This window comes from Nothobranchius furzeri, unplaced genomic scaffold, assembly GCF_043380555.1.
Source record: "Nothobranchius furzeri strain GRZ-AD unplaced genomic scaffold, NfurGRZ-RIMD1 Scf020, whole genome shotgun sequence".
Taxonomy (NCBI): Eukaryota; Metazoa; Chordata; class Actinopteri; order Cyprinodontiformes; family Nothobranchiidae; genus Nothobranchius; species Nothobranchius furzeri.
In genome coordinates, this window is record NW_027223037.1 from 3,847,576 (window position 1) to 3,873,970 (window position 26,395).

Consider the following 26,395-nt stretch of genomic DNA (forward strand, 5'->3'; position numbering starts at 1 on the left):
AAACGTTCTACATCCCTGCTTAGTAGACTTAATGAAGTATTTTAACCCAGTATAAAAATGACTGAAACACAAATTTACATATTTGGCATTATTGACCAATATTTTTGATTTAATTTATTTGTTAAGAACATCAAGATGCATTACAGTGAACATTATAATAAGCTGGGTGGTCACTGTGCGACTTTTTCACTCGTAACACAGCTTCAGCTCAAACTGTACGACTTCAGCGCAGGGTAGATCTCACGAGCCATGTGCTCACACTGTACGTCTGGTAGCAACACGTCGGACCTCAAATATGCTAAAAATAGCAGTTTTTACACAACACGTCAGACTTTTTTGTCTTGTTTTGCCTGTTGTCCTTCGGGAGAGCTGCAGGAGGACACACAGGGATTTATGGGGGTTGGATGAGGAAACGAAATAAAGAAAGTAAATCTGTTTTGTGATCAGTTTAATTTGACATGAACACGACAAACACGCTTCCTTGTAAAAAAAACGTGTAGAAAGAAAAACGAACAACGTGTGTTATTAGGGAAATAGCGGGGAGCGGAGTTGATGCAGGATTGCGAATGCGCCGTGAGCGGTTCTGATACATTTTGGGTCGCAGCTGCTCGCTGCGCCGCTTCAACCCTCATGAGGAACGAGATAAATATTAAACTCGCCAGAAGTCCGTGCGAGCTCACGATTGCTGATCGGTAGCTGGTCACGTGGTGTTAATCGCCTCTCGTAACCCCCTGTACACTACACGACGCTCAGCGCAAAACTCGCCCCGATCTTATGGATTCTCGCACGAGTGGAAAATCTGCTCAAAAAAGTGAAAAAGTCGCACACGCCCGGCTTACTGTCTGTGTGTGTGAGTTGATGCCTGGACCGAGCTGACGGAGCTCCCGGCTGCAGTTTTGTGTGTAGGGAGGGGCGGGCGCTCTATCTGACTGGCCAATCACAGAGCGTGAAGACAGTCAGTTACCCAATGAGAATTTCATTTAGCACGATTACAGATATTTCCGAGTTTTACACTCGTTTCTTGCTCGTATTCGTCAAAAATGCTTTATCCGTACGCTCATAGCTGTAACCACCCTGCCCTGCCTCCTCCTCCTTGCTACCTGCCGGCTGTGATCACGAGCAACAACACAGTAGTTCCTGCTGCTTCTTCGGGAAACGGCGCAAAAAAAAAAAACATCAATAAAACTTGGGATGTTGTAGGCGTGGCGGTGGGATTTCAGCCGTGGCGGCCCGCCACGGCTACGCCTATGTAAGGGAAACCCTGATAATATTATTATTGTTAAGTCTGACGAAGCTAACGCTATAATGACCATCTTGAACACTAAAGAAAAACATATTGTTTTCTTAACAAGGCCATTGATTTGTCTTGATTTTGCATTTTTAACACCTGCTAGTTATCTGAATACTTGGAAGGATAACCAAAGTAACCTTTTGACCTTAGATGAGGTTTTTCTACCATTTTAAAGAACATTAAAGATGCTCTTTAAGTGGTTAGCAGCAGTGTGCTAGCCGATGACCCCTCCATGAGGCCACCACAGCTCAGCAGAACATCATTGTAGCTTCTTCTGGGGAGAAAAACACCTGGAGAGTTAACAGCTGACTACAGTTACTCTAGGTTGTCTAAAACACACCTTTGTTGTTTTATATCGACATTTATTACATAACCATCTACAGTGGGAGTTTTACCCAAACGCTTTCAGAGTAAAGGTCCTAAATAAGTAAATAGTCTAACCCATAAATATCAAATACAATAAAGATGCAACTGAAGGTGCAGCAAGGCATGTCTTACAACACTCACCAGTCAATACAATAATTAGTATTTATAGTATCTGATTTGCCCGTTTCTGTTTCTGTTTTTTTTTTTTCATATGAAAACAAACGGGAAGAAGAAAAAGCCACAGTTTTTTTCCTGTTGCCTCTAGAATTCCTGAATCCGGGTTCCTGATCCGTCTCCACGGCTCACAGCTCTTTTTCAGTGCCAGTCTGGAGCGCACCGGTGAACGGAGCTGTGCAGATGGAGTGATGTCGTGTCATGAAAGATAAAGTATGGCAGCAAAATTGTTTGAATTCCCAGAGTTTCTCCTCTATGATGTAGAGCAACTTTAGCATGGCAAGCGGAGGGAAAAGTGAAAGAGTGATTCATTCTCTCAGAAACATGGCCGTTACACTCACCTTCACCTCCTTTGCTTCCCCTCTCCCCCCGCCCACATCTCCCCCATCAGCATCACCCTTCTCTCCCTTTTCTGGAGATCTGGCCTTTCCTTGCTGATGCTTCGGCCGCCGGACCCATCACAAGCTGCTGGAGTTTGAGGGGAACTTGACATTCATCTGAGCTGACAGCAGTTTAGTGACAGCTCCCTGATGCCAACATCCAGAAGACCAGATTAACATCTGTATAACATCTGGAACCGGCAGCTATAGGGTCTGTTAGAATCACACGATCCGATCATCACCCTTATCCCTGTTCTCTCAGGAACAACAAGTTATTCTCCTCTTCAACCTGGAAAGCTGTTCTCTCAGGAACCGGAGATGTTGTAAACGCTACCGATCCGATACCAACTTAGTACCGGGTCAGTACCGTGTACCGGGAGGGGGAGTGGACCCCAGCTGAGCCCTGACGTAGTGTGCAGCTCAGGTAGATGTTTGGTTAAACTTTGAGGAACTTTGATGGAAAATTCTGAAACTTTTAACCCAAAAGCTCCAAACTAAAACAACCTTCTGAAGATTTTGTGTTTATTACAGCGGCTCCATCATGGAGCTGCGTGTACTCACACCGGCATCTCAACACAGAAGTAGATGAACGTAGGACAGGTGGGGGTACAGCAGCACACACCTGGAGAAGGTAGCGGCACACACACACACACACACACCTGGAGAAGGTAGCGGCACACACACACACACACACACACACACACCTGGAGAAGGTAGCGGCACACACACACATACACACACACACACACACCTGGAGAAGGTAGCAGCATGTGTGGAAAGGTCAGCAGATGAAGAACCTTTTATTCCATAGCACACACACGCACGTGCGCGCACGCGCACACACACACACACACACACACACACACATCTGTTCGGACGGCCTGATATTGCTGCTCTCCTTATCTCAACGATGCAGAATAGAGTATGTGTCATGGACGTTTTCAGCTCCTCCATCACCTGGCTCAGCAAAGCCACCTGAGAAGAAACTGCCTCAGGGAGAATAAATCTGCCTCCACAGAACTTCTTCCTCGTTATTTATACGTTATGGAGGATTTTACTGCAGTGAGAAAATTTGAAAGTCTAGGACTGAATCTGGAGGAAGTCTCACAGCCGAACTGAGCACCGATAAAACACCCGGTTTCACCGTCAGCTGGACGAGAACCGGCTTTAATCCGTCAACATTAATAAACCATAATACATCCATACTGGAGTTATGGGCCTCCCAGTAAAGTCTCCACCTTGTTGGGATGAAACAGCTGTGCAGGAGTTCATGGTGGCAGAACTAAACCAAACCTCAGGAAGCTAATAAAACCTACTAAACACCTACTAAAAATACCCAAGCACTGACATTTACTCATCTGCCAGCTCTGCCTCAGTTCTCTTGGTAGAAATGTTCGTTGTAGCTAGCTACGGCGCTGCAGCCCTGGAGCAACCGAACGCTCCGGAGGAGAAGTCCTAGAGAGCTGCCTCCCTACAGCAGCGACCGGTGGGATGAAACCTCACGTCAGACCGATGTCGTTAACGAGTTAGAGATCAGAGCACCGGGATCGCGTCTGTCATCACCCCGCCTACTCTCACGCCACCATCATGCATGTTGATGTGCACTCTCTAATGACACGTACGACATGTTTCACTCTACTGAAACTTTCAGGTAAATGTCTCAGGAGACCCGAGGAGGTAAAGCTTCAGCTTGTTGAAAAGATGTAATCCTCTTTAATCTCCACTTCCACACGGCGCCTAGGCCTTTCTGTTTGTTTTCTTTGACTTGGATTAGAGCAGATTCTTCCCAAACACTTCGTTTGTCCTTTCAAGAGGTTTTTGTTTGTTCTGCCTTCCTGCAGCTGGACAGAGCCATGCCAGAGTTCCTCTTCGTCTTCATTATGGACTCCCTGATGTAAAGTTAGGACTACTGGTCAGAACCTCCTAATGCCTGTCTGTAGCTCAGAGGTCCGACCCCTGCCTCCAGTTTTAACGGTGGTGTCAGCCATGATGCTGCATGCCGAGGCATCAGAAAGCTGAGCTCACCAAACATATTTCCTGCCGCTAACAGCAGCTGCTGTAGACCAGAAAGCGTCCAGAGGAATGAACCAAATGGAAGTGGAAATGATTCCTTCATCTCCCAGGATGACATGTTTATCTGAGCCTGAAATTACATTTGCTTCACTTTCCTCCTGAAAACAAAGTGGAGCTTCAGCAGGAGGCCATGTTTCCTGTTGCATCAGTCTAGGTAATGTCCTGAGAATCACACACACGCATGCACATGCATGAATACACACACACACACACACATGCACGCACGAATACACACACATGCATGAATATACACACACACACACACACACACATGCACGCACGCATGCACATGCATGAATACACACACACACACACCTGCACGCACGCACGAATACACACACACGCATGAATATACACACACACACACACACATGCACGCACGCATGAACATGCATGAATAAACACACATGCACGCACGCACGAACGAATACACACACACACACACATGCATGAATATACACACACACACACATGCACGCATGCATGCACATGCATGAATACACAGACACACACACATGCACGCACGCAGACACATGCATGAACACACACACATGCACGCACGCACATGCATGAATACACACACACATGCACGCTCGCACGAATACACACACACATGCACGCACGCACATGCATGAATACACACACACACACACACCTGTCACTAGCTTCTTCATGTACAGCATAAAGACGTGTGTAGAGCTAGTCCTGTATGATCTAACATCTCCCGTTGCTATAGGAACCGTACTAATGAACCTGCTGGTTGGAGGCTGTAGACCACAGGTCCTCTGGCAGTGCTTTCACGTGTCCCACTACAGACCTGGCTGAGTGGGTGCGGTGTGGAGGAACCTGACTGGTCTGCAGAGTCTGATCTGGGTCCAGCATCAGTGTCTGAACTCACAGAGGATGGCCTTCAGCCGTTTAGGAAAAGAGAAACAAACAGAAGTGAACACAAGCAGCTAAAAGAAGTGAGGGCTTTGAGATCAATGTGTCAGACGTGTGAGTCCGATCCTCGAGGTGAAACCATCAGAGCAAACGTCATTTACACTGGAAAAGGTTTCTGTTGCCACCATAAGATGTCCACTTTAGCACCTGTGCTCGCTTTCTGAAGCTCTTCTTCCTGTTCAGGGTGTCCGCGGGGTTTTAAAAAGCATTAAAAAGTGATAAATAAAAATAGTCAAATTTAAGGCCATTAAAAGTGTTAAATTTGGTCTCAGAGGTATTATTTTTTCCAAATTAGGTATTATTTTTTTCAGACTATCAGATGTCGTATTCTGAACATCGACATAGAAATATATTCCGAATGAAATGTTTTGAACGATTATAAAAACAAAACAAGCCGATTATTTGCTCCTCCCACTTGCGCTGCCCTGAGTTGCAAATGAAGCGCTCCTCCACAGTGTTGCCAACTTGACGACTTTGACGCTATTTCTAACAGCTTTTCAGACCCCCTTCTTGACTTTTTAAATCTTAAAAGTACCTAGCGAACACCTCAGAAACATCTCTGGTAACCCTTAGCTACTTTCTGGATAACTGTCGTCGACATTTCCTGCAGGTTAGCTAAACACTCCGCCTGCACTCCGGACCGTTCTTCAGGACATTAGGAAAGGGAATGATGTAGTGATGTGTCAGTCGCTAAAGACAGCTCTCGGAGCCGGCTCCCTGTTGGATTAACCAGAGTGAGTGACACACACACCGCACCTGCGGACTCCTGAGCCGCTAAAAACGGCTAACCCCCAAATTCCACTACCTCCGCTCCGCTCCGACACGAACGCCGGAGCAAAATCGGTCCCGTTGTAGTCAATCAGAGCAATTCCACTACTGCAGCCGTGCTCCGGCAGTGCGGCGCCGTGCGCCGCCCTCTGTTCCGGTGTCCGGCAAAAATAGAATCGATCCTATTTTTGCCGGACGCCGGAGCACCTCCGCAATCAATGGACAGAAATCACAACGGCCCAACAGGAAAAGGAGCAAGCACAACTTCCGTTTTTCACAATAAATCGATAAACAAAAGGCGTTTTTTGTTTCATATGCACAGGTTTAACAACTTTTAACAACTATCAATGGCGGCTGAACTTTAAATGCCCAAAAGTAAGCCATAAATACAGTTTCCGCTATCAAAGTAGTCACATTTTGTTGATCCAAACACTGCTGATCTGTCAACACAAATGATGGGCAGATTAAACAGTTCATGTCGATGCTTCTCCCACACAACGGGTGTTTGGATCTAACTTCCGCGTTTATTGCTCGGACTGTATCGCAAGATCTTGAAAATCCCGCGCATGCTTGTTTGCCCACCTCAGGTCTCCGCACCGGAGCGGAGCCGTTGTAGAGCGCGTACCAGTAAAAATTGAGTTCGGAAGCGAGCGGCTGCGGAAGGCGGGGGCGGACCGCAGCGGAGCGGAGCGGAGGTAGTGGAATTTGGGGGTGAATGTGCACGTGCGGCGCGCTAAACACACGTGCAGCTTGCCCCTGATTGCTGCGAGACCGGGTTGGGGGTGGGGGTGCAGCTGTGGTTGGGGCAATTATTACATTAACTGATGGACTTGTAAATAAATAGTTTATAAATAAGGTAGAAATAAGTTCCTCACGCTGATAAATAATAACTAACCTCTCTGAGGACACGGTGCTAGTGCACTCTCCTACAGCACCTTGACATGACTCAATAAATGCTATGCAACATTTAGTGAACAGCAATTTGCATGTATTTGTTATAAATGCCACTGTATAATTCTTGCTGTCAGTATTTGCAAGATATTGGTATTTGGGTCTGTACTGGTTAGACTTAAATGAGTTAAACCAAGGTCTATAGCCCTTGGGTCATAAACTATGAGCTATAAGTATATTGGTCTTTTTATACTGGGAATCAGGAGTTATTTTAGTGATCATCTTGTTTCTTGTTTATTTTTGCCCTGATTGTGCCCTGAGCAGTTTTATGACTGAATAAAAATAAAAAAATAAAAATCTACATGAATTGAAAAATCGTCTTAAATAATCGAGATCTCAATTTCAGTCACAATAATCGTGATTATTGTTTTTGCCATAATCAAGCAGCCCTACTTTAGCATATCCGGTCACATAATGATGACGTCATATTCAGTGGTCGTTGTGCATCATTTCAGGCCTCATGGCCAACTGTCTGAACCGCTGAACAGAAGTGCCTGGCTTATTTTCTAAGTAAAATAAATATGTGCAATACGTTGTCAACATCAGTGAGTCTCTAAGTCTATTCTTTTTGTATGTTATATATGTTAAAATATGTGTAAATAGGTCGCTGATTAACACTTGCAATTTAGTGTTGTGATGGTTTTAAAAAAAATTCTGAAGGTAGTAAAAAAGTATTAAAAAGTAGTAAATTTTACTTAAGGATTGCTGTATATACCCTGCTGTTTCATTAACTGGAAAATACTCGTTTCAAATGTAAAAACGTGAAACGTTTCTCCTCATCCTGATTCAGAAGTGACTGGAACAAAGCAACTGAATTAAAATCAGAGGAGATCACTGCAGTTTGGTGTGACCAAGCTGAAGAGCAGCTGGATCTGCATGGCCCCACATGTAAACAGACATGGAACGTCCACATGCAGGAAGCCGGAGTATTGGTGGGAATAATCAAACTTCCATTACACTCCACCCCGACTCCCATGTTCCTCCGTCTTTCTGGTCCATTCATTCGTTTGAGCTTCCTCCCAAACAAGCAGGAAGGTTTGTGTTTCCTGTCCCAGTCGGTCCCAGTCACACGCGGACCTGTAGCATCCAGACCTGAAGCTGATGGGTTCTGAAAAGCCGCTCATACCTGAGAGATGGAAGATTTCTATAGAAACAGGTTTTAACGCTTTATTGGGCCAAAAGAAAGAACCACTTTCATCAGGAACTGGAGGCAGGCCCAAGGAGACCAAACCACCAGTGATGACGCCTTAAAGGTCTGGTTCCCATAGAAACCATGTAGCACTTGGGTGGGTTAGGGTTAAACGATGGGTCACGAGCTGCACGGATGGGAGTGCCCTTCAGGTTTCTGCTCAGGGATGTTGATTGGAGCAGCTGGCTGACGACGTTTTCTCTTTTGGTTCGGTGACCAGCTGAAGGTGAGAACAGCAGCTGGTGCTATGAGGTCCAAACCTCCATCATGCCCTGGAGTGGGTCACCACCTCTGGTCCTCAAGGGCTACCATCCTGCACATGTTAGCTGTTTCTTTGCTCTTACACACCTGATTGAAGTGATTGCAGGCCTCTGCAGAGGAAATGAGATGATTAAATCACTCCAACCAGGTGTGGTAGAGACACAGAAAACTAGCAGGATGGTAGTCCTCGAGGACTGGAGTTGGACACCTGCCCTAAATGTTGTGAATTGTTGTAAATGCAAATTCACGTGTTAATCTTAGTCTTCGTTAAAATCAGGTGCAGAGGAAGACCCGCGTTGTCTCTGAGACTGAAACGTAACGGTGCATCAGGTATGGTGACGAGCACCAAGACAGAACCCCTGGACCTCAGTGCAGATCCTCCTCCAACACTTGTTCTTCAAATTTAGCATCTGTATATAAAATCTGATCCAGAGAGGGTGTGTGTGTGTGTGTGTGTGTACGTGCGTGCGTGTGGATGTGCGTGTGTTTGTGTTTGTGCGTGTCTGTGTGCATGCGTGTGTGTGTGTGTTTGTGTTTATGCGTGTGTGTGTGTGTGTGTGTGTGTGTGTGTGTGTGTGTGTGTGTGTGTGTGTGTGTGTGTGTGTGTGTGTGTGTTTTGACACCATCTGTGCTGTGGGGCTTACAACATGGCTGACATAAACCTTAGAGAGAGTAAGTCAACACTAGAGATCAGAAGCTGAGTGATGTTATACCGATCACCCAAAGCACCCCAGGTGACCTGACCCAGAACCTGTGACCTCTACTAAAACGAACACCTCAGAACTTCCTGAGTGAGTCTCTTTGGGCGTCGTGTTTACCTGAAACCTAGAAATGATTCAGCAAGTCAATGACTGAGGAAGAAGATGGAGCCTCAGTCTCCTTAGCTGTGGACAGTACCGACTTTCACCTCTCTGGAGACTTGTCCTGCTGCTGACCTTTTCCTCTCACTTCCTGCCAGGAACCTCTAAACTAGTTTTGAATAAATGAGGTGATTTGGGAGCATTGTGAGCTAAAAAACTGAGTTTCATTAAAACTGCTCTGCTGGTCAGCAGTTGGTGTTGGAGACCAGTCCTGCTGAAGATGCTGGCGGCTGTTCTCAAAACATGGAGTTCCATAAAAATATGAATACATAGTGAGCAGCGTGTCTTAGCCATGTTTTTGTCTTGTTACATGTTCATATTCTGATGATGTCTTTCTTCTCTCTCTCCTGACCCCCCACCCCCCGGCTGCAGGTATGCATTGTGCAAAAGAGGGACACGGAGAAGATGTACGCCATGAAGTACATGAACAAACAGCAGTGCATAGAGAGAGATGAGGTCCGAAACGTCTTTAGAGAGCTTGAGATTCTACAGGAAATTGAACATGTTTTTTTAGTAAATCTCTGGTGACTATCCTGGTTTTACACTTTCAGTGTGGTCTGCTGTTGCCTGTCTGTCTCCCGCTTTGTCTCTTATCTCATTTTATACGCTTTGCATCGACTCAATTCCAGTAGAATGTGCATGCTAACTCAGATCTTTAAAAGTTCTGTTTTTTTCTGTGAGTCTGGTGTTCACGGAGTGTGTGTGTGTGTGCATGTGTGCATGTGTGTGTGCATGCTGCCTGTAGCATGGATGAGCGGAGATAAATGAAAGAAGAAAGAAAACCATCTTTTCTTAAGCACCTCTCAATCAAAACCACGAGGCGCTTCGCAAAAACAAAAAATATAAAAGATGATCAGAACATGTTTAAAATAAGCAAAAATAGACAATTGTGAATAAAAAATGCTAAGAAAGAGTGAATAGGAAAAAAGGAAATTAGTGGATCCTGGGGAGAGCAGAATGAAAGATCAGACCGAATGAAGATGGTCCAGACTGTAAAGCAACATTTTAAAACTGATGTTTTCAATGTTTCACGAAGTGTTCAGTCTTGCCTCAGCTTTCCACGGAAGCGTTAGCATCGCGTAGCGCCTGCAAAGCATAATCCGCAGGCCACAGCCGCCATTAAAGTCAGTGAGTGTGTTTCCATCGGGCATCTCAGAGCCGTGCATGGTGTCATGTCGATCTGCCAACTTCATTTTTACGTAATGTTTCCAGAACTCGTCAAGCGCAGCAGTTCAGATCGAGCCAAACAGGAAACCAAACCATAGCAAGTTTAAAAACGAAAGACTCTAAGGTTTTCTACGCAAGATTTATTTTTATAAGAAAAAGATTTACCGCCCAAAGCGCTGTACAACACAATGGTCATTCATCCATTCACACATGGGTGGTGATGAGCCACAGCTGCCCTGGGGCGCTCTGATGGAGGCGAGGCTGCTGTACGCCAGCGCCACCATGCCCTCCAGCCATCACAGGTGTGACGGTGAACCTGCAACCCTCCGGTTACGGGACGGAGACTTGGCTCGTCTGCCACCGCTGCTCAGAGGTTGATTGCTCTCCGTTTTTCCTACGGACAGATCTCAGACGGGTTTTCCAGGACCCAGCTGAACTCTGGCTCTCACCCTCCACGTCCAGACGAGTTTCCCACGAAATGAAATATTTTTCCACGGTTCAGCCCAGCATCCACAGCAAAGTGAGGATAAACGGCACTAAAAACAATTCAGTGTGGAGTTTTGTGATTTCTCCATTTTCTGCATTTCTTTGTGGGTTTAGGTTTCGGAACGTCGCTGCCTGCGCCTAAATACTCCAACATCACGTGTGCAACACTCTCCTGTTTTTATGAGATCAGTTACTGTGGAAGACCTCAGGAGAAGCACAACGCTAAGGATGGTTATTGCCCACTACCTGGTTGTTCTGATGATTTGGAGAACTACTGCCACCTGCAGGCTGGGCATTCCTGTTTCCGTGCTTCACAAATCTCTGGATTTGTAGCTGAAATCGCGGTGGTGTGGATCCAAGTTCTCTTCCTAGATGAGCAGAAACATGGCGACGTGTCTTCATGGCCTAAGTTGGTCTTCTAGCTGTCATGTTCTGTGGTACTCTTTTGACCCACGACATGCAGAATCAGAATCAGTGCGGACAGCCAGGATTTGGAGCTGCGTGAAGTGGAGCTGATGAGAGGTTCTTGGAGATGGCTGGAGGAGATGGTTGTAAAAACAAACCTTGAAGGGATAAGAGGAATGATTATTCTTGATCCTAGTCTCGTAGAAATCTGCTTCACATAAAATTTCTTGGTCTTAATGTTAGCTTGACAAAATATTGAAATCTGGCTGAACTACCCAGGTTGCATAATCATCCGGCAAGGGTGTTGAGGAAGTCAGCTCCTTAAATACCCCCTGTAGGATGATTGGAGATGAGCTGCAGCTGGCCGTTGATCCTGCTCTCCAAACACGCCCACCTGCAGACTCCCCACTCTCTCCGCTCCGCCCCCGCCCTCCGCTGCCGCTCGCTTCCGAACTCAAATTATACTATACCCGCTCTACAACGGCTCCGCTCCGGTACGGAGACCTGAGGTGCTCGGGATTTTCGAGATCTTGCGATACAGTCTGAGCACTAAACGCGGAAGTTAGATCCAAACACCCGTTGTGTGGGAGAAGCATCGAAATGAACTGTTTAATCTGCCCATCATTTGTGTTGAGAGATCAGCAGTGTTTGGATCAACAAAGTGTGACTACTTTGATAGTAGAAACTGTATTTATGGCTTATTTTTGTGCATTTAAAGTTCAACCGCCATTGATAGTTGTTAAAAGTTGTTAAACCTGTGCATGTGAAACAAAAAACGCTTTTTATTTATCGATTTATTGTGAAAAAACGGAAGCTGTGCTTGCTCCCTTTCCTGTTGGGCAGTTGTGATTTCTGTCCATTGACTGCGGAGGTGCTCCGGCGTCCGGCGAAAATAGGATAGATTCTATTTTTCATGGATGGCGTAATGGCAGGCAGCGCACTGCGCCGCACGGCCGCAGTAGTGGAACAGCTCTGATTGACTACAATGGGACCGTTTTTGCTACGGAGTTCGTGCCGGAGCGGAGCGGAGATATTGGATAGTGGATTTGGTTACCCCTTCTTTCCACCGGAGCCGTCAGCAGCACGTCATAGCTGCTGATAGGAACCACTGTGGTCAACAGAACCTTTTCCACCGGAGCCGTCAGCAGCGCGAGTCGGCCGCGTCTCAGGAGCAGCATGTTGCGGCCCTTACGCGCTGGTTCTATTTTCTACGCGCGACTCCTCTGAAACGGGTCAAGTTCGACATTTTTGGGGAAGGAAAGACAGGAAATCGGGCGCGGAAATGGAGCGAAGCTTCCAGAGATTTTCAGAATAAAAAAACGTACTGCCTTCCGGTTGCTTTACTTTAAAAAAAAGTGACTAGCTGTGTGGCCTCGTGAGAAGTTATCACCTAGCTAGCGGTCTCCTTTGTTTTTCCATAATGGACGACGAAAGGTTGATTACCGAAGTGATTACTCCTGCTTGTTGTTGTGTTTGCTGACGAAGTCGTGTGATTTTGCGAATGTTGCGTGACTTTGTGCTCTGTCGGTGACAGCTGCTCCCCTGCTGCTTCGCGTCTCGTGGGAAGGGCCAAGCTGCAGCTTACGTGAGCAAGACGTGCTGCTGCAGTAACGTGCTGCTCTTCCAAGATTTTAGCTTTCAGTTTGACCTTCATGGACTTTCTCATTTGGTGAATCCCTCTTGTTATAGTCTGTTGTATCTCAGTCTGGACGTTCTGGTGGTGATCCTTTTTAAGGGATCAGGAATCAGATCCTGCAGGTGTTGGTGTGTTCTGCTGCGTGTCTGAGACGGTCCGTGAAAGTTGGTGCCTTTTTGCTCTGGTAGAAATCCAGACAAAACCCTGAATGGCATTTACCGAGATTCCGTCGCTGGTTCCAATCCCAACCACAGATGGGTGAGCATGTCGGGAAGTGTTTCTAACATCTGTGGGCCGAAGCGCCCAGAGTGTAATAAATGTTTATCAGAGCGTAATAACCAGCAGACCATGAAGCCACCTTTTCTTTTCCACCACTCGATGCATCTTTTTATTTTTGAACTAAGTCTTTTTGTTAAGTTTTTAATGTTTTCAAACTTCAACAAAGCCCCCCACCCCCACCCCCATTACACTGGAACAAGTATAAAACACAACCGGGTCTCACCATGACGCTAATTCAGACTCAAAAGAAGCAATCCAACAAATACTCCGCAGGAACACGACCAACACAAGACATAAATGATGACCATACAACAGCGCCCCTAATCCTCTGCAGGTGAGCATGGGACAGAACCTCAGTGATCTAGCGCCCACCTGCTGGCGGCTGAGGGTCCTTCCACCTGGACAATATGAGTCTTTTAGCAAACAGCACAAGGTGATCAGACTTAGCTAGCATGTGTCCAAGGGGGCATCCATCGAGATCACTCCAAACAGAGCGGTGAGGGTCTGGGCGCTCAGTGGTCCCACCAACAAAAAAAATAATCTCCCAATATCCCTGCAGTTCCAGGCGCCTCCAGAACAAACGGAAAAGTGTATCCGTGTGTCCGAAAGCTTTTTTAAATCAAAGTTGTGACAATAAATTTCCCCCGGAAACCAATGGTAATTAATTTAGGAAACAATTTATACAACAGATATATCTTAGGAAGTTAATTTGCACTTTGAGCTCATGAAGCGCTCATTTGGTAATTACCATGGTTTGAAATGACCTTCCTCATCCCTGGAGTCTGATGTGTGGGTGAACGGTGGCCGCTTTCATTATTCAGCTCTCATTTCCAGGCGGGACACATTTCTAAATGTAATTGGGGTCCTGGCATTCACACTGTAGCCGGTGGAAAAATCACGCTGGAGTCTTTGTTTTCTCAGCAATCAGAAGCAGAATATTCAGTATTTCTCACATTTTAGCAGGACTGTAGACGATCCAGATGAAGGCTGGAGTTCTGCCTGGATGATCATCTCCGTGTAGGAGAAGCTCTTCTCCAGAAACAACCTGAGGACGTTTTAATGAGCATACAGTAGTGGCTGGTGTCGGTTTTTATATTTTAAATTCCCTATTGAGTTTAAGGCTGGTTCTGTGTTCTAGTTTTCTGCTCATTGTCTGCATCCAGCACTATTTTGAGGGCCCATTATTGGCAAACCCACTATGTCACTGCAACTATGTGGGAATTGGATGTTCACACCTCCTCTCTGCTCATGAGATCCTGTTAAAAAGAGCCCGTCCAGCTCACCGGGGGAACATAGCGACCTCATATCAGCTTTCCTCCCACCACAGAGACGCCAGCTCACCGCCACCATCAGCACTTTTCTTTTACAGTCGGTGCCTTTCAGGTCCGCGCAAATTAGCCAAAACATTATGTCTCTGTGTGTTCATAACAGAATGATGACGTCTAGACCCCCATTTTTTTTTTTTGTAATATTTACTATTATTAACCGTCTTCAACCTCTTATTGAACGTCCATGACTCAGCTGCCAAGATGAGCTTCAGGCCTTAACATTAATACGATAATAATAATAATAATAATGATGAACTGAACTATTTATTGTTTAATGCCGATATAACTAAATGATAATCAGTTTTAATGTATTGTGTAGTTCTCTAACAATCGTTTTATTTATTTAACCAGGAGATCAAACGTCCCACTGAGATTAAACAGCTCTTTTACGACAGCTTCCTGGCAGCAACATTTCACACCGCTACGACACAAAAGCAGTGGTAAAATATCACAGATCATTATAAACAATTACAAACTGCTGGTGTGGTCTCTGATGCTTTCAGCTTGCTTTTGAGTTCCTTTAAGGAAGCTGGTTCAGTCGGTTTCTGGTCTTTCTGCAGCAGGTTCCATTCAGAAGGAGCTGAGTGGGTGAAGGCTTTCGTCCCAAGCTCCACATGAGCAAAGGGGACAGAGAGCAACAGCTGATCATTTAACAGTAACACAGAAACAAAATGGGCCCTTTTACATCTGTAGATCCTCCACCAAGGGGTGGCAGACATGTACAGGACTGGTTAAGGGAGGTTTCTGAGGAAGGTACCTGGGGCCTCATTTATCAAGCTTGCTTACGCACAAAACGGGGTCAGAAAACTGCGTAAGCAACTTTCCACGCAAACTTTGGGATTTATGAAAGAAAACTTAGCGGAAAAATGTGCGCAACTTTAAGTTGACTAAGGACCTGGCTTACGCACATGTTGGACATGGAGAGCACCTGCTGAGAAGGATAAAATTATGAAATCCTGCAGCATTATCACTTGTACCGCTTCGTTTTCACACAGAACCAGACCCCCCACACGCACACACACACACACACACACACACACACACACACACACACAGCCTGAAGCCAGAATACAAAGTGCAGAATATCAGCAGGGGGACAGATTGAGACAGAATGTCATGCGTCTGTGACAGTGTGTGTCCTGTCACAGTGACCCGATTGATCATGCACCCTGGCTACTTGGACAAGGGAGATCTCCGTTAGGGTGACTGGTTAGCAGGCGTGACTTTCACCCGGAAGTCTGGGGATCAAATCTTGATTGGACCATTTTTTTATATCAGCCACAGATCTCTCTGAAGAACTCACAACATTGACGGCTTCAGCAACGCTGTGCCACTCCGTGGATTTTCTCTTATTTGTTTTGCAAAAGCACTTCCTTTCATTTATCCACCTCTTCCACAAGTACCTCAACTTCTGCTTCTGTGAAATAGCGCTTCCTTGATCTGCCTTGATCTACGGCCACCATGTCATTGGCGGAGCGCTGCAACAGCCGGCTTATGTATATGCATGAGATCCACAAGGCACTTTGCATTGACTATTTATGGCAGTAAGTGGGCGTGATGAGGGCGGGATGTGACTAAAATGCAGCTGAGAACCTTTCTAGATAGTCTTTGATTCATGAAGCGGAGATTGCTGTGCGTACTCCATGTTTGATCGATCACAAACCTACTTGGCGCAAGTACATTTTTTTTGCCGAGCTCAAGTACGGTTTTAGTAAGGATTCTACGCAATGTTTTTTAAATGAGACGCCAGAGCTGTGGAAAGAGAGTTACGACACTCCCAATAGACTCCTAAGGAAAGAATGGTATGTGGAAGTCACGTGGTTCATGTAGCTTCGAATAGTTCCAAACAGCCCCCGCTGCTGCATTGACCGTAGTTCATTTTCGGTGTTTCGGAAGGATTTTCTCCGGTAAGTTGATGAAATGTCATCATTTTGTTGCATTGTGAAGCGTTAGCTAACCGCTTCGTACCAAAATAAGCTAACGATATTTTATGTTGCCAGTTTTAGCTAGATAACCTTTAATGAGCTAACTGTGTGCAGCTTGTTGATTGAGAGTAGGAGGACGAGCTGTAGACGGGTTCATTTCAGTTTGTTTGATTCTACGTTTTAAAAATATTCCCCACAGTTTGAAATAGGTTCTAAACTTTTTACATTATAAGTTTTAATTGGGAATATTTGTACAATACGTTGCTGGTTGCTGTATCAACACGAACATGCATCAGAAATGGAAGCACAAATGGAGAGACCAATAATAAAGAAAATGTGATTGTGAAGACAAGTAATTATTTAATATTTTTCTGTTACTAACACTGACTGTAACGAACCGCTGAAGCATGAGACAAACAGGATTACGAACGTAAGAAGATATGTTGTTCTGTTTTGTGTACTCAAGTAATAAGAATAGAATTAAGATAATTCATGAACAGTAGTCAAACACAATAACTTTTAAAAATTAGACATTTTCCATAAACTGCTCATTTCCACTTGCTTTATAATATTAGCATTTGCAATTTTGTTATTAAGGAATGACAAGAAATAAGAATTAACAATAACACAATTATCAATAAATAAATGTCAAAGAGTTACTAAAACAAAAATCTTATGTAACCATTAAAGGTTAAACTGTGTTGTGTGTCCATCTTCATGTTTTCATAGTGGCTGAGTGGAGAGCTGAGCGGGAACAACGGTGGTGGCAAATCCCAGTTGGGTCTGTGATGGAGTGAATATAGAAATATTGAACTGAACCAAAAATATAGAGATGTAAAAATACAGTTTTTTAATTTTATCCAACCCTAAAATTAGTAATTTCTCATTTTAACTCACGGACACATTTTATTTTAATAGTAATCAAAATAAAGTTATTCAAAAGAGTTTCATTAGGTCTTGAGTACATTGCTCATAATTAATGATTCAGCTTATTTGTGCATATGTAATGACTAAACGTAATGTTGGTAAAATGCTTTATTAAAATGCTATTATACATGTTGTACAAGGTTGTATTCATTTTTTCACAAATAACACTTTATCTACTCTAATGAACCATACAGTTTTATTGAAAATTTATTTTTAATTAGTTGCTATAGATGCCACATAAACTGGGTTACAGATACATGTACTGTCTTCACATAAAAATATAAAGCAATGATTGTAAAATGTATTCTACTGAACATAATAGATCATCATTCAAAGCATAAACAGATACATATTTTCTTCAAGGTAAGCTGGAGCAGAATTCTAGCTTTCAATAAACACTAAAATGGATATTACAACTCGAGTTTAGAGCTTCTTGTAGGACTTAAAGTTATTAAATATGCTTATATTAGAGCAGTGTGTTGCATTACTACATCAAATTTAGTGCTATATTATATTATAGTAATGTATGTTGTCTAAATGTGTTACAGTGTGTTAGGACTGTCGTGTTCCTGTAATGTAGAACAGTCACGGGTGTCTGTCTTCCTACAAATGCTCGGAAAAATGTAAATGGGCTACTTTGTGAAGGAGTTGGAACATAATATATAATATAATATATAATATTATTCAATAATTACCACAAATCGCCAAGGGAAATGTGATTATATTAAATTTTTGTGATTTGTCCCGCCATACGCCGTTCAAACTGACTTATGGCGCTGGGATGTTTGGAACTATTGAGAGCTCTATGAACCACGTGACCGCGAGTTCAAAGCGTGTCGTAACTCTCTTTCTACAGCTCTGGAAGGTACTAACCCCGATGCCCAATCCTGGTCCTGGAATCCAGCAGGTTTTGTGGTTTCTCTGCTCCAACACACTAGATTCAGTGGTTGAATCACCTGCAGCAGCTCATCAGGCTCTGCAGAAGCCTACCAATCACCCGCTGACTGAAATCAGGTGTGTTGAAGCAGTGAAGATTAAACCTGCTGGATACGGCCCTCCAGGACCAGGATTGGGCACCCCGATCTAGATGATTTAATGACAGAAATAGTGCCATTGGAGATTGTGGCATTAGTCCAAAAGAAAAAGCTCTTTGTCTCTCCTTTCTAGGAATTATTATTGTTTAGTGTTTTTTTTTTTTTTTTTTTTTGCTGCAGATTGATCAGTTCAAAATATTCTAAATGGATTTTCTCTCTAAATGGTTGCAAAGTCTAAAAACCTGAAAGGGGAAGGGGAGTAGCGTAAACAGCAGGGGCTGAGCACACAGCTCTGAGGGGTGCCTGTGCTCACATTGGTGGTTCCTGATGTTATGCTGCCAACATCAGAGTGGATAAGGAGCCATGCGGGCTAGCTAACATCAGCACACAGAGACTGACCAGAGGAAAAAACAACTTCTGAGATACTTGGCTGCTAGCTTGTTCCGTTAGTTGGGATGGGTTGGTCCTTAACTTAGAAAAATCTAAACATTAAATTTAAACCGGGCCACACGTAGTCACTCAGAGGGCCACAAATGGCCTGCTGACCACACTTTGGAAACCTGACACAAGTCCAGCCTTTTAGTGTTTGTCCTACACCAGAACCTTTAGAGACACTTCTGTAAAACTTGAACAGACAGTTTTGGGTGGGTGTGTTGATGTTTTTGCTGGCTGGGTCTGAGGGAATAACGGAAAATCAGGATGTAATCAGGTCCATAAAGAAGCGCTGCAAACAGAGGTTTTAGGGTTAAAATCTGATCAAATATTCTATAAAGCTCAGAAACATGGCTTTGTGATGTCATAATCATATGCATCACATGGGCAGTCCGCTTCGTTTACCTGCTGCTCCAAACAAAATCTTAGGGATAATGAGCTTGGACTGATGAGAACTGCTTCAGCTTCCTCCTCTTCCCGAATAATCAGGAGGGAAATAATTGGTTGGAAGTGTGGGAACACCAGTATTCCCAAATCCAGGGAGCTCCGACTGATAATTTATCCACTGGCTTCCCTCACAGACCATTCCTGTTCCCGGCATTTCAGCGCTCAGTTCATTATTAATGGATGTACGAGAGACCAGCTGGGGTTTTTGGGAACTGCCAATCCTCCAAAGCAAACGGTGAAAAAACAGTGACTCATGAGAAACGGCGGCTTGATAAAGCTTCCTGAGAGTTTTCATTGATACGGAGCCAAAGAGGATGTCGGGAAGCGTCTCAGACCAGATCTGACAACATAAAACTACAGTAAAGTGGCGTCAGTCGAGCTGATGACCCTGAGGTGTGTGAGGCTGTAGAGCTAAAAGGAAGAGGTTCCTGTTTGATTTGTTTTGTCACAGCAGATGTGCAGACTCACACATCCTGCAGCTCTTTGCTCCACAGTCACTCTTTGTGTCTGGGAACGGCGTTGTGCTTTTATGGAGTCATCCTGAATTGCTGCAAGCTTTTGAAGCAGAAGGAAGTGTGTGTGGAAGCTGAATCCCATCAGCGGGGCGAAGGCTGCAGCCATTTTCGCTCTGCACATAAAACCCAGTGTGGGAGTGGAGGAATGAAAACAGGATCTGCTGCTCAGACACAGGAATCATTGGAAGGATTTTCTCATGTACCATGTTCAGCGCCTTGGGCTTCCCGACAGGAAGGCGCTTTATAAATAAAGCTTTGATTGATTGATTGTTTGATTGATTGATTGATTGATTGATTGACAAACGAGAAGATGTATAAGCCTAAACCAGGGATCTGCAGGCTGGGGGTGGTCCTTCAGGCCTGTGTAAAACATAAAAACTTCCCACAGTAGAATAAAACTATGTTGCACACGAACCTAAAATCCAACAGAATGAATAAATTAGCTTGAGATTTTCGAAGGTTGCAGCTCTGACTTGATTTGGAAAGTTCCGGTCTCTATCTGCTGTTACAGCTCAGGAGGTAGAGCGGGTTGTCCAGCAGTCGGTGGGTTGTAGGGTTGATCCAGGCTCCCGGCAGAGAATGCTGCTGTTGTGTCCTTGGGAAAAACACTTAACCCGCCCGCTGGCGGTGGTCGGAGGGACCGGTGGCAATATCGCATGGACATCAGGGGCAGTTCCACTGGATTGGCAGACTGGGTTGGTGGTCCCCCCTATTTAAAAAGGGGGACCGCAGGATGTGTTGCAACTACAGGGGATCACACTCCTGAGCCTCCCTGGTAAGGTCTGTTCAGGGTTCTGAAGGGGAGGGTCCATCAGATTGTTGAACCTCGGATTCAATGTTTATGTTTATTTATTTGGCAGATGTTTTAATCCAAAGCGACATACAATAGTTAACCTATAGGGCGTGTTACAAGGCGTTGGTTCCTACTGAAGACCACTGCTAATGCACTGATTAAACGAGTGTTCCACACCTTTAAGGTGCATCTTAGGAATCTCACCTATAGGGCGGTGCTGCAGAGTTGGTATTCTAGACCTCCTGCTTAAGCTTGTGTCATCAAGCATCGAATCTTCTGGCGTCTTCCCACCAGCAGCAGCCGGGGAAGAGATGGAGATGCTTTTACCTCCTCTGCCTCCATTCCTGTATTGATTTCAGGCCTGGAACAAACAGGTCTTTGTAGAATGTGGAACAAGTCAGGCAGCAGTTTTAACAGACCGTGTAAATGAATCAGCCCAGATGTAATTTTATGTACAAAAATTAACCATTTGACCACGGTTTTATTTTAGAATAAATGATTTCTAGCATTTGTACGTTGCTGCATTCCACCTTAAAGTGGAAACATGATGCAAAACTCACCTTTTTCATCTTTCTGTGCTGCCATGTGGGTCTCTGCTGAGCAACTCTTCGATCCGCTTCTGTCAGGGTTCGGCTTCAGGAACTATTTTTGAGTGTTTGTGATGTCACAATAAGGAACCCCCCACCTGTCAATGCTGGAGGGGCAGCAGCTCTGCTTTGAGCCCCTCCCAGATTTATGAGCTCCCTTCTTATTAGCCAATCAGGCGTGGGTGGGCGTGGCCAGCGACAGTCTCATTCTGGAAGGTCCTTAAAGTGTTGGAATGAAGCTGCTGAGATGTTTTTTATCAGAGAGATTTAGACAAAAGAACTTCACGACCACAGTTAGACGGACCCATTAGATCCGGTTTAGGAAGAAACTAATTTCCAGATTCCATATCCAGAGCAAGCACAAGGCAGGACAGATGCCTGAAGTATTCCTTTAGACTTTAAAACACACCAGACTCTTTTAAAGTGACTCTTTGTAGGACGAAGCTTTCAAAGTTGTGAAAGCAGGACAGTGAAGGTGTTCCGTCCTGACTAGTGGGGAGTTTTCACTCCGTCTCACCGCTGGAGCAGGAATCCTCAGAGGTGCAGCAGGAATCTTGTGATTGAGTCGGCAGCTCTATATAGGCCACTGAAACTCAAGCCAATAGAATCACAAGCTGATGTAAGTCCTGTTTTTTGTTTTATTCCTTGCATGGAATAGTTTCCATTCACCCCCCTCTGCCTCCCAGGGCTCGTTTGTCACTATGGCCTGATTATTTCAGCCTCCTCCTCTGTTTCCTGCAGCCTCGTCTCTTCCCAGCTCAGTCTTGTCCCGCCTCCCCACAAGGTCTCCTTTTGGTTCTGGACACCTAACCTGGTTCGGGATCGCCGCCCCAACCCGTCTGCTTGAGCTGGTCACATAAGAGCAGCAGTCTTCATTCTTCTGAGGTTTTGATTAAAAGCCTTTGACTTTATGATTATTTGCATCCCCCGGTGGGACCCCCAGGCGTTGCCTACTTACCGTAGAGATGAAGTCCCTCCAGCGTGTCGTGGGGCGATCCGGGGTGCTCCTGCTCCTCCGCATCCTGGCTAGATGCCCAAACCGCCTCAGCTGGCTTCTCTTGACAAGGAGGAGCAGCGGATCTACTCTGAGTCTCTCCCGGATGTCCAAGCTCTCGCCCCCCCATTACCCAGAGTTCATGACCTTTAGCGAGGTTTGGGATGAACCGGTTCAGACCTGATCCTCTTGTCCTCTACACCTTTCAACCCTAAAGATTCCAGTCTTACAAAAGTTCAAAGTGTGATTTACAATCACCCTCAAGCATTTGGAGCTGCATTTCCCATTTGGTGTTTCTTGTGTTTTATTTGGATATTTTTTGGTTTTAGCCTGTTTCGGTCGTCATTTTCTGTACACTGCTGATGTGGAGCCGTCATCAATGGGTTTGTGTTTTCCTGGGAACGTCTCTAAAGGTGTCATCCCAGAGCTGGAGCTTTCAGCCTGTATTTGACCTCTCCTGTCACCTGGGACACAGCAAAGCAGTAAGTGACAGCCCTGGAAATTCCCCCTCCTTCTGGAAGATGGTTCTGTCAGAGATAGCTTGGCCCGCCTCGGAGGAAGCTCATCTGTCAGACCGATGAGGAGGAGATAAACGAGATTGCTGTGAGGCTTTCCGGCCACAGGCAGACAGCATCCTGCGGCGGTCCATCTGTTGGGCCGTTCCGAGTTTAAAAGGTCGGAGCGGGGTGGATGAATGCTGCAGCTGCAGGTGGCTAAAGAGGCTTTTCCTTATCCTCTCCATGTAGCAGCAGGAAATATGGGAATGTTTACTCTGAAAACTGTCTGAAGAAACTCCCCCCTTTTTAAAACTAAAGTTACAAATCAGGACTTACGTTGCATTTAATGCTGGAATTACCTGGAATTCTCCCTTTGGGTTGGGAATGAGTCTTTGTCCTTAAGTTTAGGGATTTGAGTACCTTGGTGTCTTGTTCTTGAGTGGAGGTGGAATGGACCGGTGGATCCAGGCTCCATATTCAGGAATGAGGTCTGCTCCATGGGGCTATGAGATGTGGTTCAGGACCACAACAACGAAATCCTGGATACAAGTAGTGAAATGATCTTCCTCCGTAAGAAAAGGGCACTCAGTGGTGAGATGCTGCTCCTCCTCATCCAAAGTTGCCTCCTGGGCACCTCCTCCTAGAGGTTTTCCAGGAAAGGAGGTCAGGGATGACCCAGAGCTTGCTGGAGGCATCATGTGTCTCCCAGAAGAAGGTCTGGACTCCTCTTCTTCCCTCTGCCCTCTGACCTGGGAACGGTTGTTTCTTCTGTCCCAGAAAGAAAGATGGATTTAAATTTTCCTCCCTTAGGGAGGAATGCAGGGAAGTGCACCCAAACATGAGCAATCACAGCGTCCGTGGACTTTCTGGCTCAGAAACAACAGAGAATGTTTCTTGGATCTGCTTTAAAGTGATTGGTATGTTCTACTGTTGGGAGTCAGGATGGTGTAGAAAATCTCCTCATGGTTCCGGGAGCGGACGCTTTAATGGATTTGTGTGATTAGTGGGTCTGATTGATGGATGTGTTTAGTAAACCACAAGTGCTTCATTTAAGGTGCTTTCAGTAAAGAGTGTGTGCGATGCGCATGCGTCAGGAATAAGGACGGGGAAACGCCGAGCTCTGACAATTTGTTCAAATTGTGGTGTTTAATCTGGAAAAGGCGACTTAAAGGTTGGTGGATCTGAAAGATAAGACTGTTGGCAGTGTCATGCCCTCGAAAAAAACGAAACTGCCGCGCCAACAAAAAGAAAATTACGAAGTGGAAGTGTGTCCGCAGGTGCAAAGTGACATGGCATGTGCGCAAGAAAGCAAGGAGCTGTCAGAACTGATACGATTGATAATAAGGGAGGAGATGAGTGTGGTGGTTGAAAAACTTAATACCATCACGAATGACATTTCAACTTGTGTAAGGAGACTGGGCGAAGTAGATGGAACCTTGTCTGATATGGATACCCGAATAATAAAGTTGGAAGCGGAGTGCGGAACACTGGAGAGGAAAAATGCAGAGCTGATGGGGAAAGTTGAGCGGCTTGAAATGGATAGCCGTAAAAACAATCTCCGTGTATTTGGATTACCAGATGAGGTGGAAAAAGGCAAGCCAACAGCTTATATGAATGAACTATTTAAAGATTTATTTCAAGGAAAGCTTGCGTCTGAGCCTGAAGTGGAATGGGCGCACCGGATTGGACAAGAGAACAAAGCGGGTGGAAGAGGGATGGTTGTGCACCTGCAAAAGTTGTCAATGAAGGAGAAGATTATAGAGGTGATGAAAAAGGAACATGTCTTACAAGTACGAGGAATGAAGATAAAGATTTTTCCGGATCTGACAAGGGAGATGGCAAAGAAACGGGCCGGTTTCTGGGAGATCAGAGCTAAACTGAAGAGCGCAGGAGTGAGACACGGTATGATCTTTCCAGCTACGCTGATCCTAACTTTTAAAGGAGAGACAAAAAAATTTCAGGAACGAAGTGAGGCTGAGATGTACTATAAAACTGTGATTGAGCCTGGACTTAAGAAATAATGACAATTGATACCAATTAAATAAGAGCTAAAAGGCGTGAAGATGACGTTTCAAGAATTGGACTGAGAGCACTATTGTAGATCTCGCTATGGTTAATTTTGTTTGAACCCACATAATGATTTATTTTTGAAAGATTATGTCATGAGCTGGCAGAACGAAGCAGAAATGTATTTTCATTACAACGTTAAAGATTTTTGTGACTGTGTGTGTGTGTGTGTGTGAATGTGGTTGGTGTTGGGATAAAAGCAATAATGGAAGCTCAGTGTGAAATTATAAAAACCGGTAGAAGAAGTTCTAAACGAATCTTCAATGGCTGATAAAATGTTGTTGCAAAAAGGAGGGTTTAAATTAGCTCATTTGAATGTGTGTAGTTTAAGGAATAAAATAGATGATATTCAAGATATTGTAGAAAAGTATAATTTACAGGTAATGGCAATAACATAAACACATTTGGATTTGACAATAAATAGTTCTTTATTAGACATAAATGGGTACAGTCTCTTTAGATTGGATAGAACTTTACATGGAGGTGGTGTTGCTTTTTATATTCAAAATCATATTCCTGTTAAGGTAAGAACAGAGTTCACAATTACAGGTGTGGAAGCACTCTGGTTACAGTTACAATTTCCTCATTTGAAATCTGTTTTAGTTGGATGTTGCTACAGACCGCCGGATGCTGCTATAATGTATCTCCATCAAATAGGTGAAATGTTAGATATGGTTTGTGACACAGGAAATGAGATTTACCTATTAGGGGACTTAAACATTGATTGGAAATCAAGAAATTGCTCATTAAAGAGTAAATTAACCTCATTTGCTAATACTTTTAATTTGTCACAAGTTGTAAAAGATTTCACAAGAGTGCAGGTTAAAAATAATGGTGTCTGCTCTAAAACGTGTATTGATTTAATTTTTACTAATATGGCTGAATTATGTTCTGAGGCAATTTCTGTTCCAGTTGGATGCAGTGACCATAATTTAGTTGCTATTAAAAGAAAAGTCAAGGTGCCAAAAGGTCAACACTTTATATATAAAAGAATTTTTAAAAACTTTAAAGAGAGTGATTTTGTAGAAGAAATAAGAAACATACATTGGAAAGATGTAACAAAGGAGCAGGATCCGGGTAAAGCTGTAGAGATCTTTGACAATTTGTTAACAAAGGTGATGAATAAACATGCACCGATGAGGAAACAGGCAGTAAGAAATGTAGCTTCTCCATGGCTGGATAAAGAACTTAAGGAACGTATGAGGCAGAGGGACAAATTAAAATTAGAAGCAATAAAAACAAATCAATTGGAAACATGGTGCGAATATCGCAAAATACGGAACATTGTAACCAAACTGAATAAAAATAAAAAACAATTATATTATCATAGAAGAATCATAGAAGCTAAATTAGATCATGCAAAGGTGTGGGGTACATTAAATGAGCTTTTGGGGGTTAAAAAAAGGAAGGCACCTACTGTTCTAGAGGCAGATGGAGGTTTTTTAACCAAACCAAAAGAAATAGCTGATTATTTAAAACTGTTTTTTATCAATAAAATTAAAACATTGAATAATACCAGGGAGGAGAGAAAAGAAGAAAATACATCTTATCAAAGAATTAAGGACGATATCATGCAAATGAAAGATTGTGAGTTTAAGTTTATGGAGGTATCAGAGGATTA

At 44.3% G+C, this 26,395-nt stretch overlaps 1 protein-coding gene across 2 annotated transcripts in view; it reads left to right on the forward strand.

The window, feature by feature from the left end:
• LOC107395552 (serine/threonine-protein kinase 32C) overlaps positions 1-26,395 on the forward strand; it is a 147,942-nt gene that overhangs the window by 90,562 nt on the left and 30,985 nt on the right. Inside the window, exons 1-2 of one of the 2 annotated variants that reach the window (XM_054734244.2) lie at positions 4,260-4,438; positions 9,628-9,779. In XM_054734244.2, the coding sequence (XP_054590219.2) occupies positions 9,661-9,779 (119 nt within the window). In that variant the 5' untranslated portion in view covers positions 4,260-4,438; positions 9,628-9,660. Of the gene's footprint in view, positions 1-4,259; positions 4,439-9,627; positions 9,780-26,395 lie in introns of those variants that run through there. The other variant, XM_054734243.2, reaches the window with a different exon arrangement.